Source organism: Schistocerca nitens, chromosome 2 (genome assembly GCF_023898315.1).
Source record: "Schistocerca nitens isolate TAMUIC-IGC-003100 chromosome 2, iqSchNite1.1, whole genome shotgun sequence".
Lineage (NCBI taxonomy): Eukaryota > Metazoa > Arthropoda > Insecta > Orthoptera > Acrididae > Schistocerca > Schistocerca nitens.
This window is the reverse complement of record NC_064615.1, coordinates 921,251,350-921,265,458: the sequence shown is the minus strand read 5'-3', so window position 1 is coordinate 921,265,458 and position 14,109 is coordinate 921,251,350. Positions and strand designations below refer to the sequence as shown.

General features: G+C 37.7%; 1 protein-coding gene across 1 annotated transcript in view; it reads left to right on the top strand.

Moving 5' to 3' along the window:
* LOC126235453 (Down syndrome cell adhesion molecule-like protein 1 homolog) overlaps positions 1-14,109 on the top strand; it is a 137,462-nt gene that overhangs the window by 74,900 nt on the left and 48,453 nt on the right. Inside the window, exon 9 of the mRNA XM_049944175.1 lies at positions 6,869-7,137. Coding sequence (XP_049800132.1) covers positions 6,869-7,137 — 269 coding nt within the window. The remainder of the gene's footprint in view (positions 1-6,868; positions 7,138-14,109) is intronic.

The window sequence follows — 14,109 nt, the reverse complement described above, 5'->3', positions numbered from 1 at the left end:
ATCGGCGAACCTCAAAGTTTTTACTTCATCTCCATGAATTTTAATACCTACTCCGAATTTTTCTTTTGTTTCCTTTACTGCTTGCTCAATATACAGATTGAATAACATCGGGGAGAGGCTACAACCCTGTCTCACTCCTTTCCCAACCACTGCTTCCCTTTCATGCCCCTCGACTCTTATAACTGCCATCTGGTTTCTGTACAAATTGTAAATAGCCTTTCGCTCCTTGTATTTTACCTCTGCCACCTTCAGAATTTGAAAGAGGGTATTCCAGTTAACGTTGTCAAAAGCTTTCTCTAAGTCTACAAATGCTAGAAACGTAGGTTTGCCTTTTCATAATCTTTCTTCTAAGATAAGTCGTAAGGTTAGTATTGCCTCACGTGTTCCAACATTTCTACGGAATCCAAACTGATCTTCCCCGAGGTCCGCTTCTACCAGTTTTTCCATTCGTCTGTAAAGAATTCGCGTTAGTATTTTGCAGCTGTGACTTATTAAACTGATAGTTCGGTAATTTTCACATCTGTCAATACCTGCTTTCTTTGGGATTGGAATTATTATATTCTTCTTGAAGTCTGAGGGTATTTCGCCTGTCTCATACATCTTGCTCACCAGATGGTAGAGTTTTGTCATGACTGGCCCTCCCAAGGCCATCAGTAGTTCTAATGGAATGTTGTCTACTCCCGGGGCCTTGTTTCGACTCAGGTCTTTCAGTGCTCTGTCAAACTCTTCACCCAGTATCTTATCTCCCATTTCATCTTCATCTACATCCTCTTCCATTTCCAGAATATTGTCCTCAAGTGCATCGCCCTTGTATAAACCCTCTATATACTCCTTCCACCTTTCTGCCTTCCCTTCTTTGCTTAGAACTGGGTTGCCATCTGAGCTCTTGATATTCATACAAGTGGTTCTCTTCTCTCCAAAGGTCTCTTTAATTTTCCTGTAGGCAGTATCTATCTTACCCCTAGTGAGACAAGCCTCTACATTCTTACATTTGTCCTCTAGCCATCCCTGCTTAGCCATTTTGCACTTCCTGTCGGTCTCATTTTTGAGACGTTTGTATTCCTTTTTGCCTGCTTCATTTACTGCATTTTTATATTTTCTCCTCTCATCAATTAAATTCAATATTTCTTCTGTTACCCAAGGATTTCTATTAGCCCTCGTCTTTTTACCTACTTGATCCTCTGCTGCCTTCACTACTTCATCCCTCAGAGCTACCCATTCTACTTCTACTGTATTTCTTTCCCCCATTCCTGTCAATTGTTCCCTTATGCTCTCCCTGAAACTCTCTACAACCTCTGGTTCTTTCAGTTTATCCAGGTCCCATCTCCTTAAATTCCCACCTTTTTGCAGTTTCTTCAGTTTCAATCTGCAGTTCATAACCAATAGATTGTGGTCAGAATCCACATCTGCCCCTGGAAATGTCTTACAATTTAAAACCTGGTTCCTAAATCTCTGTCTTACCATTATATAATCTATCTGATACCTTTTAGTATCTCCAGGATTCTTCCATGTATACAACCTTCTTTTATGATTCTTGAACCAAGTGTTAGCTATGATTAAGTTATGCTCTGTGGAAAATTCTACAAGGCGGCTTCCTCTTTCATTTCTTCCCCCCAATCCATATTCACCTACTATGTTTCCTTCTCTCCCTTTTCCTACTGACGAATTCCAGTCACCCATGACTATTAAATTTTTGTCTCCCTTCACTACCTGAATAATTTCTTATCATGTCCTTAATGTATTTGAAACCTTCTGGTGACTCCAGGTCTCTTTCACATTTACAACCCTCTTTCTTGATTCTTAAACCAAGCATCAGCCATGATTAAATTAAGCTCTGTGCATAATTCTACCAGGTGGCTCCCTCTTTCATTCCTTCCCCCAGATCATATTCACCTACTAATTTTCCTTCTCTCCCTTTTCATACTATTGAATTCCAGTTCCCCATGACTATTAAATTTTCATCTCCCTTAACTATCTGAATAATTTCTTTTATCTCATCATACATTTCCTCAATCTCCTTCTCATCTGTGGATCTACTTGGCTTATAAACTTGTACTATTGTGGTATTCATGTCTATCTCAGCTACAATAATGCATTCACTATGCTGGTCATAGTAACTAATCTGCATTCCTGTTTTCTTATTCATTATTCAACCTACTCTTGCATTATCCCTATCTGATTTTGTATTTATAACCCTGTATTCACCTGAGCAGAAGTCCTGTTCCTCCTCCCACTGAACTTCACTAATTCCCACTATATCTAACTTTAATCTATCAATTTACCTTTTTAAATTTTCTAACCTACCTGCCCGATTAGGGCATCTGACAGTCCATGCTCCAATGTGTAGATCGCCAATTTTGTTCCTCCTGATAACGACATCCTCCTGAGTAGTCCCTGCCCAGAGATCCCAATGGGGGACTTTTGCCTCCAGAATATTTTACCCAAGAGGATACCATCATCATTTCACCATTCAGTAGAGCTGCATGCCCTCAGGAAAAGTTACCACTGTAATTTCCCCTTGATTTCAGCTGTTCACAGTATGAGCACTGCAAGGCCATTTTGGTTGATGTTACAAGGCCAAATCAGTCAATGATCAAGACTGTTGTCCCTGAAACTACTGAAAAGGTTGCTGCCCCTCTTCAGGAACCATACATTTGTCTGGTTCTCAACAGATACCCTTCCATTGTGGTTGTACCTAGGGTGTGGCTATCTGTATTGCTGAGGCATGCAAGCCTCTCCACCAGCGGCAAGGTCTATGGTTCATGGAGGGTTTCCTATCATATGATACTTTAATCCTCCCAGTGATCCATGGTTTTTATATGACTGTTTAATGTCCTTTCTGATTAGCTTATGCGGAAACCTGTTTTCAAGCACTGATTTGAATGTATCATGGAATAGATTAAATTTTATGTCAGCATTTTGTTCATTATAAATTTCATGTCAGCATTTGGTTCGTTATAAATTTCAACCCAGATCATCTCTTGTAAATTATACTTAAAAATGTTCATCCTGAAATCATTAATTATTCCAACTGATTTCCGCTGAGGAGTATCTATACCACAAGGCATTCCTCATTTATCCTAACGGACTGTGCATCATGACTAGAGAGAACATTTGCTACTGGGTGTACCGTTAGTTTCTTGTTTTGAGCTTCAGAAAAGAAAGCACTATCAATCTGAGTCCTGTTGTCAATATCCATCAGTGTTGAAAAGTTAATTGTTGAGATCAAATTTTAAGGTCCGAGAAAGGTTTTAGGTGATATTTCCTATCACAGTCCTTTATAAAATCTACACTGAAATTACTGCTTGCTGCTGTGTGACATACAGCATAGTAGAGAATCCATATTCTTCATAAGGAGTTCAAAATTTCTGAGAAGGGATCTATTACTGTTAGAATTAAAAGTAAACTATTTTTCACCATTAATTCACAAGCACACACTTTTGTGCACTGATTACTACAATGTTTCAATGTTTCTAAATTTGTGCTCTATCTAAATGTATATAACAACTCTTTTGCACATGTTAACTCTTTATCAGTAAGGTACTGAACTGTAATCTTTTATAGTTAACTTCTCTCACCCTGTGGTTGTGTGGTGCTCAGATAGGTGCTGGATATCTGTCTTTTCAGAGCTCTCTAAATAATCCAAACAGACAGGAAGCTCAATTAGCTTATGACTCAGTCCTGTAATATTCTGATGAAATAAGGTAAGTTTCTTTTCTGTGCATTCTTAACCATTTTTCAGGGTTCTTATGTTATTTGAACTTATTTCACAACACGGTGCCTGACTTCTGACTCTAACCCCCTCTGGTGCCACTAACCACAGGGATCTTGCTTTGTGTTATGATGACCTCCCATATATTTTCTGCAGGAGGAGGAGCCAACCTGTCTTTCTCCCCCTTATTCAAGTGTAGCTCATCTATAAAGGAGACCACATGTAGAACACATTCTTGAGTACTAATCGAATGTGTGGTATCCACACAAGGTTGGAAATGAAGACATCAAAGAAAATCACAGGCATGCTGCTAGATTTATTACCAGTAGGTTTGATTAACGTATGAGTATTACAGAAATGCTCCATAAACTCAAATGGGGATCACAGGTGGGATGATGACCTTCTTTTTGCAAAACACGATTGAGAAAGTTTAGAGAACCAGCATTTGTGGCTGACTCCAGAACAGTTTCTTACATTCACCAGAGTAAATTTTGTGTAAGGACCACAAAGAAAATATAAGAGAAATCAGAACTTATATGGAGACATATAGACACCATTTTTTCTTCACTCCATTTATGAGTGGAACAGTAAAGGAAATAACTGGTCATGGTACAAGATACCCTCATCTGTGCAACACATAATGGGTTATGGAGTATGATGCAGATGTAGCTGTAGATATCAAGGTTCTAGTCATTGGTGTTTGATCTTCAGTCCAAAGACTGGTTTGATGCAGCTCTACATGTTAGTCTATTTCATGTAAGTTTTTTCACATCTGTAAAACTAATGCTACCTGCATCCACTGGAATGTGCTTACTGATGTCAAGCTTTGGTCTCCCTCTACAGTTTAAAGACCTTCCCTCTCCTCCCCAGAAACACACTTCCTTTCACTTCCAAATTGACTAAATTTGATGTCTCCCCAATTGACTTTAGTATATCTTCATTAGTTATCCAGTTTACCCATCTAATCTTAATCATACTTCTGTAAAAATACCATATTTCAAAAACTTCTATTCTCTTCTTATCTGTTTATCATACATGTTTCATGTTCATATTCAATTATTCTTCCAACATATACTTTCAGAAATTTGAAAAATGGCTTCCTACACTTAATTTTATTTTATCACTTATTCAGGTTTCTATCACAGTTGCATACAATTACTTGATTGTGACTAGTTTTCAATGTTAATGTTCATTTTGAAACCATTGCCTGCATTCCAAATATTGATTAGAGTATAATTCCACTGATACGAGGCATCTTCATGGATCAGATCTGTATAGTAAATTTGGTATGACCATAATACAGAAGTGGTACATTCAAGAGGCTATGAGGGTGTGCTGAAAACGAATGCCTCCAATTTTTTATGTGAGAAGACTTAAAACTTTGCAGTTAAAACAAACATTATTAACATTCTACATCTTTATTCTTCATGTCTACTCGTTTGCAGTCCTCTGCTGCTAGAGGGCTCTGAATTGTAGCATGTAACATGGCAATGTCCAACATAATATGTCAGTCTATGAGAAACAGCAGGCTATAATCAAGTTTCAATTTCAAAGAGTTCATCCACACATGAAGCACCCTCTGCTTCACTATGACAATGCCAGACTATATGTGTGTGCTGTGATCCGATTTTCCAAAACTTAAAGAATATCTAAAATGACTTTGATAGTGATGAATGTGTGCAAGCAGAGATAAGTTTATGGCTCTGTCAACAATGTCAAACATTCTACACTGAAGGTATCAACAAACTGGTGTCTCATTGGGATAAATGTGCTTGTCACCAGAGTGACTATGTTGAGAAAAACAAATGTGTAGACATGAAGAATAAAGATGTAGACTGTTAATAACATTAGTTTTATTTAAAAAGCTTTAAGACTTTTCACATACAAACTTTGGAGGCATTACTTTTCAGCACACCCTGATAGTTCATACTGGAGGTCAGAACTAGAGCTATTTGTATTGTTGAACAGATGATTATTTTGTGAAAAATTTTACACTAGGAAAAATAAAGTATAATCAAAACCAAAATGAGCATTTGAATCAAAGTTTGCAAATCCAGATTGTTACACCTTCACCACTTGTCCACTGGACTTTCTCGTCATAGAACTACAGTTATCAGGACTTAAATGACACACAAACCTTTTATATGAATTTTACTGTTCTACTAGATATATAAGTTTATAGTTTGTAGCAAAGTTGTGACTGGATGTATGTCCCAAACAACAAAAAATAAAATAAGTGAGCTACTTAACTGTCAAAGTTACAAGCCTAGTACAACTCAAAAGTCATGAACCAGATTTGTTATGTGCTTCAAACTGCTAGTTCAAAATGTAACCAAAACACAGCAAAGACAAAAATGGCGGACTAATAAGTAACATAACAAACAGCTTCCCACAAGTAACTGACCTACCCGCCTGTTATTCCATGCTCATAATTAATCAGTCATGTGAGTCTCTGACTCCACCAATAAAAATGTTTGAGAGGACTCAAAGAACAGTCATTAGCTGCCTGGTCACCAAAGCTATGATTATATACCTTAACAAAAGCTATGCCTCTCATATTGATATTGTCTGCTGATGGGGATACAAAACAAGTTTTCTCAAAAACTACAGAGCCTCAAGCTAAAGACAAAACTAGGTGATTCTTTTTCCAATGAAGAACATGTGTTTAAAACTTCATATAAATCTGTGACCTACAATTGCTTTATGACATGCAAAATGTTTTCTTTATTTTCAGAGAAACGATAACTTCAGTTAATATTTTATTGTTATTGCACATATTTTATCATCATAAAAAGCAAATAACTTGATTAATAATTTGGTAAGAATGTTATTTTTAAAAATGTACATCTTATGTAAAATAAAATTTGAAGTCTTCTGAAGCTCACAGTACAAAAGGAAAAACTAGGAAGTTAATAATAAATAAAATCATGGCTAACAGTGTGTGTGTGCAATGAAGAGTTTAAAACATTGGAGACCTGATGTGATGGCTCTTAATTAACAAAATTTTTTGTTTTAACTAAATTTCAGTAGCATCTGGTGCCATAATAAAATGAATATCTGTGCAAGCATTGATAAATTCCCTTTTGTTTTTCAAGATTTTTCCCCAATTTGCAAGAAAATTTGGTTATTATGTTAGAACATTTTAATCCTTCACAGCTGAGGGAAGAATATGAAATTCCTCCTACACAGACACATTATATTTTGTCTCATCTAATCGCTCACCATCGCTACGAGCTCTGGGTGACTGCAGCTACAGTGGTAGGAGAGAGTGACGCCAGTCTGCATGTAGTACAAATACCAACAGAACAAGTTCCAGCAAGGATTGCATCATTTGGAACCCATATGATGGCAGCCAGAGGAGAACAACTTGCTCTGCCCTGCATCACTGTTGGGCAACCCCATCCTAGTACAATATGGAGTAAGGGGTTAGTAAAATTCATTGGTTACTTCTGTGACTTACATCATAATTTATGAAATTTTTTATAATGAAGTTATTTTACTTTTAGGAAAACTTGCTTAAAATTTTAAAGAATGGTCAGAACTGGTTTCTTTGCTGTGAATCTCTCACAAGTTGTTTCCTTACAGCAGTCTTACAGGTAATAGAATAGTGTGATGAGTTTGAAATGTGGAATACCAAACATTAATTTTTTTAATGAGCTACTGTGGAATTGTATGAAGGTTAGAGACAAATATTAGCCTGCAGGTAATGTTATAGGGTATGGCTAGAATACACACAGCATAAAAATAATAATAAAATAGTGATATAGAATTGCTGGTCAATAATTACCTCTAGGTGGCAAAAAAATTAGCATTGTCGAGATACACATGTATAAGTACATGACACTAGCCTAGCATTTGGAAGTATTAATTCCTCCTTCAAGGAGGAGTGAGGGATAGGTCAGGAAATGATAAAAACGAAGAGCAGATCACTCAGACTCCAGGATGAGAGGTACCAATTGTATAATAATAATAATAATAATAACTGAAGTTATTACATAAACCTAGTTGGTTAATATGAAGATAAAAAATAATGAGGAGGAAGAGCAGTGTGAAGGAAATAATCTCCAAAGGGAAATTTCACTTGTGTGAAAATAAAACAATAGTCATTACAAGCCATCACCAGTCTTCAACATGTAGACAAAAGCTGATTCAAACACAAATTTTATGATCCACAAATTATTTTGTCCATCGCATAAGAGGAAAGACCAATAGAAACTGAGACAATTTGAGGATTAGGGAAAGTGTACCATGGGTGCCCATGTTTAAGAATGAGAAGGAAATCAGCAATGAAAAGAGTTTCGTATTCCATACTCCCATCTTCCATAATCATTCTAATACTGTCCTATAGTTAACAGTTTCAAAGTGACATCTGAAAATGACTGTGCTTTTGTTGATCTCCAAGCACAGTCTATTGTCCAAACATACTTGTATGGGTATCTGTCCCATATCCACTACACATATTTTAGGTTCTTCTTAATGCTACCATCATCTATATTAGCATTCCCCACACAGTCTGTTCACTACCAATTTTGTGTCATCTCATTGTCATTTCAGGCTTGTACCACAGGAAGCAAGGAGAGGATGTTATTTGGTGGCCAGTATCCTCTTTCTATAACACAGACTGTATGCATATATTAACTAGGCTCTTTATTCATAAGAACAGAAAATTACTTAACTCAAGATAGTCCACCTGTTGTGGTACAAGCCCTCTGTAATAGACCATGAACGAACAAACATCATGGCAGTCTTGCACTTGTTACCTATTTGGCATTATATTTCCTTATCCTTGCTCTCAAACTTTTTTGACATTACATTGGTAATCAGGTGGAATTTTTCTGTTTTACCTTGATGACACTTTTTCTTCATTGTCCCAACAGTTTAGTGGACCTTGAACCCTGTAATCATCGAAATTTCCATGATAGAGTTCTGCATTTCTTTCTCTTTTTTTTGTGATGATTAAGATTTTCTGTTCAGTTAATTCAGTTTGATGAAGTTTAAGATAAATTTCTTCAGTACCAAGGTGCAGCATTAATGCTAACATTTTACACACGAAAATGCATAGCTTCAGTACTGAAATGTCTATTAATTCTTTTTCTTTCATGGTATCCCCTAAATAAATCTTCCTTTCTCAGTATTAGTTGGTGAATTCTTTGATTGTACCATCCTGGGGTGAATAAGTAGCTGGCATCAGTAACAATGACTTAACTGCTCAGTGTACATTTTTCAACCAGTGTTTCTTTAAGAATGCAGACAAATGGTCTACAACTTCTAATGTGAAGCTCCTCAAAGGCTTGTCCTGGTTATGCCCAACACAAAACTTGATATTATTCTTGTCAGACGATTTCCTTGGAAATGAATTCCTGCATTTTTGTACATACAAATAGGACATATGCAGCCAGATAAACTGAATGATAGCAAACAACATGTGTTTAATAGTTGTACCAGCTTGTGTTTAGTGTGAACAATAAAATCACTTCTGTGAGTGTGTAACAATAATGGTAATTCTTGGATGGAGCAATTCATAAAATAAGGGAAAGGCAACCACTCACCTATAGCAGACTGATGCATGGAGCACAGAAAAACATAACAGAAAATATCATTTGCAATAGCTTTTGAGCACTAGTTCTTTTTCCAACAACAGCACGCACATTCACACCAAAGTCTTGGCCAAAGTAGCAGCTACAGTAAACACAGAGAAAGCCCATTGCAAATGTGGCCAAAATGCCGATGACAGTTTTTACAAAGCGATGTGGCTCTGCACCCAGAAAACCTTCATAAATCATTTTTCCTTTCTTTCAGAATTACTCAGATTTCTTCATGTAACTTCCCCTTATTCTTTGACATTTGACAGTACATGTTTTTGTACTAATTTGTCACATTTCAACCACTTTGCTCTCAAGTGTATTCATTTAACTTGAGCAGATTAGGGCCTTTAGGCCCTCTCTTATGTTGGTCCAGGTTTCACACATACAGTGCATTTTTAAATCATACAATATTATGAAAAGGGATTTCATAATATTGTTACAGCCCATCCTGGATTTTTGATTGTTTGATTTTTAAGTCATAGTTACCCAAGGAAAAAAAACAATAATCTGATTTATGTAATAAAAATTATCTGGATGTATTTATAGAGAACGTGAATAAATACTACTGACTATGAACTAATAACAACAACAACAGCAGCAGCAGCAGTGATAGCAGCAGATATAAAATGTACTTACAGGCATACAAAAGTTGTTTCTCACGTAGAAAGTTCTGAGGGAAAGAACTTTATGTAGACTGCGCTAACTGAGAAAAGGGTAACAAATGCATGTGGGGACAAGGGTAGACATTATTATTACTTTAATATATATGTCTTTGTCTTTTGAAGCTGTAGATGTTATTCAGTTTTCTAATATAATGTGGGAGGACATTCCAGAGTCTGGCTCTTGCTACTGAAAAGGATTCTTAAGAAAATGGCTGATTGATGTAGTGGGACAGAAAGGATTTTGCTCTGATGAGTTAAGGTCAGTGAAAGTTATGGGAGGAGTGTAAATTGATAAGACAGAAGAAGAGATAAAAGTATGGAAATCTGTTGCACATGTCTGCATATAGTTGCAATAGCTGTTATAAGAGAGTGAAAGTTGATCAAAGAGCAAAATGCCACACATATATCAAACACAGGTGTTCATCGCCAGTTTCAGATGCTGTGAGCTTTCCCTAAGAAAGACCTTTCAGGATAACGTCAAACTAATCACAATTGGAAATATAAGTGTTTGTACAAGTTCAATTGCAGATAGGCACAACAAAAAGACTGTCATAAATAAAGCTTTTGGCCCTCATCAAAAATAAACGAGACACACACACACACACACACACATATGCGCACCCAAATGCAAACGCAACTGACACACACATGACTGCAGTCTCAGGCAACTGTAGCCACACTGTGTGCAGCAGCACCAGCACATGATGGCAGTGGTGACTGGGTGGAAGTAAGGAGGAAGTTGGGGCAGAGAGGGGGAGGTATAGCAGAGTGGGTGGCAGACAGTGCAGTGCTGCTCAGGAGCACGCAGGGGTGAGGTGGAGAGAGGGTAGGGCAGCTATGTACAGGTGAGAGGTTAGATGGAGGGCAGGGGAGAGGTGGGAGCAGAAGCAGGTAGCAGAAAAGGAGGGAAATAAAAAGACTGGGTGCATTAATGGAATGAGGGCTGTGTAGTGCTGGAATGGCAACAGGGAGGCAAGATGGATGAGGACAATGTGTAACAAAGGTAGAGCCCAAGAGGGTTACAGTAACATAGGATATATTGCAGGGAAAGTTCCCACTTGTGCAATTCAGAAAAGCTGCTGTTGGTGGGAAGGATCCATATGGCACAGGCTGTGAAGCAGTCATTGAAATGAAGGATATCATGTTTGGCTCCATGCTCAGCAATGGGGTGGTCCATTGTTTCTTGGTCACAGTTTGTCAGTGGCCATTCATGCGGACAGATAGCTTGTTGGTTGTCGTGCCCACATAGAATGCAGCACAGTGGTTGCAGCTTAGCTTGTAGATCACATGACTGGTTTCGCAGGTAGCCCTGCCTTTGATAGGATAGGTGATGTTTGTGACTGGACTGAGGAAGGATGTATGGGATAGGGCTTGCATCTAAGTCTACTACTGATGTATGAGCCATGAGGTAAGGGGCTGGGAGCAGGGATTGTGTAGGGATGGATGAGTATATTGTGTAGGTTTGGTGGATGGTGGAAAACCACTGTGGGAGGGGCAGGAAGGATAGTGAGCAGGACACTTCTCATTTCAGGGCATGACAAGAGGTAGTTGAAACCCTGGCGGAGAATGTAATTCAGTTGCTCCAGTCCTGGAGTTAAGAGGGGGATGCTCCTCTGCGGCTGGATGGTGGGATTTTGGGAGGTGGTGGGAGACTGGAAAGATAAGGCAACAGGATGTTTCTTTTTGTACAAGGTTGGGAGGATCATTATGGTCTGTGAAGGCAGCAGTGAGACCCGTGGTATATTTCAAGAGGACCACTCATCACTGCAGATGCGATGACTACAAGTGGCTAGGCTGTACGGAAGGGACTTCTTGGTATAGAACAGGTGGCAGCTGTCAAAGTGGAGGTATTGCTGGTGGTTTGTAGTTTTGATATGGACGAAGTTAGTCATTGTTCTCACCCATCCAGCCCCCCTGTCCCCATTCCAGCACTATACAGTCCTCATTACACCATCACACCCAGTCTTACTACTTCTCTCCTTTTCCACTACCCCCTCCCCTCTCCCCCCATCTCTCCCCTGCTCTCCCTCTAACCTCCCAACTGCACATAGCTGCCCTACACTCGCTCCACCTTGTCCCTGTGTGCTCCAGAGCAGCACTGCACTATCTCCCACCAAACCTCCTATCCCTCCCCCCTCCCTGCCCAAGCCTTCTCCGTACCCCCACCCAATCTTATTTTTCTCAGATGCTTGCTCTTGTTGTGTTACGCAGATAGTTCACCTGTGACTTAACAATAACAATACTACCTTTCTTTTGGTGTATCAGCTAGCTGGCTTTGAGTTCCTTGCCTCTTGCCGTTGAACATTTATTGTGCTGTATGAAATTTCTTCTTCTTCTTCTTCTTCTTCTTCTTCTTCTTCTTCTCCTTCTTTTTTACTATCTTATTGACAAACTAGGATCACATTAAAACTTCAGTTCCTCTTCTTCCTATGTTGTTGTTTCCTATTTTTCCAGCATTCCCTCATTTTCTCCCCATGAAGTCTCTTCCTTTCTTCTGTCCATGTTGTTCCCAATTTTCTATTTCTTCTGCTTTGAAAGCCTTCCAAATTTAGTATTTTAATTTTAAACAGTTTGTTTCTGCTATTTCTGATTCTTTGATGTTGTTTCTTTCTAGATCCTTCCTTACTTCTGTAATCCATGCTATTTTCAATTTCTTCTTCCAGAAATACAGGAGTTTTTTTTTTTTTTTTTTTTTTTTTTTTTTTTTTTTTTTTTTTTGTTAGTCTATTTCCATCCATTCAGTAGAGGTGTCTGAAAAAGGTTAATCTTCGTTAGGCCATTACTTCATATATTTTCTCTATATTTTTGTAGATCTACTCATTACTTCTTATTTTCCAATGATATGCAGTTTTTATTGCACCCATAATTTTTCTAATAATCCTTCTTTCCAGTACCTCTAATCTGTCCATCTTATAGCTTATCATTAGTCATTCAGATCCATGTACACATTCTGGTCATACCACTGTGGTGTTGTGTTTTAGTTTTGTTTTTCTAGATATACATTTCTTGTTGTAAATATTTTTGGTCAAACCATTTGTTAATTCTTGCATCTATTTCAGGTTTTTCTAGTCAATTCTGTTGTATAGTCTCTCCCGGATATTTAAATTTATTTACTCATTCTATTTTTACCTATTTGTGTTTCTATGAATTTTGGCACAATTTTTGTATTTGTCATGAATTTTGTTTTTGCAGCTGAAATTTTGAGACCAGTTATGTTTGCTATTTTTTCCAGAAGGTTTATCTGAATAACTGCTTCTGTCAGGTTTTCTGAAAGTATTTCAAAATCATCTACAAAAATGAGTTCTTGAAATCTATAAATGACACTATTATTGGTTTGCTGGTTAACATTCTATGGCGAATTATTGACTTTAAGTTAAAAATTTGTTCTGCGCAGGATCTTCCCTTTCGAAAACCACCCTGATATTCTCCCAGTTGTGTGTCTAAAGTATCTACCACCCTGTTCAGGAGAATTTTTGATAATATTTTATATGCCACTGGCAGAAGTGACACTTCCAGAATGAGATTTTCACTCTGCAGCAGAGTGTGCACTGATATGAAACTTCCTGGCAGATTAAAACTGTGTGCCAGACCGAGACTTGAACTCGGTACCTTTGCCTTTCGTGGGCAAATGCTCTGGTCCCGAGTTCGAGTCTCGGTCCGGCACACAGTTTTAATCTACCAGGAAGTTTCAGAAGTGACACTTCTCTATAATTATTGACATTTTGTTTGTCTCCCTTTTTATTAGCTAGTGGATTAATGCTGTTTTCCATTCAAGTGGAATCTTTTCAATTTTCCAAATGTTCTCAAGAAGCAGTTGTAGGTCCTTTATGATTGTTGGTTCTGACCACTTCAATAATTCTGCTGTAATGGAGTCTTCACCACTTGCTTTATTGTTTTTGAGTGTTTTGATGGCTTCATGAATTTCTAACTCTGTTGGTGGGAAATATTCCTCTAGATTTTGAGGTGTCACTGGAAATTCTAATTTATCTGTTGGAACTGGACAATTTAACAGCTTTTCAAAAAAATTTTCTAAAATTTCACAATTTTCTTTGTTATTTAATCCCATTTTGCTATTTTCATCTTTGAAACAAATACTTGGTGCCTGATATCCTTTAAGTATGTAATATAAGTTTGGTTTTACAGTTTATTT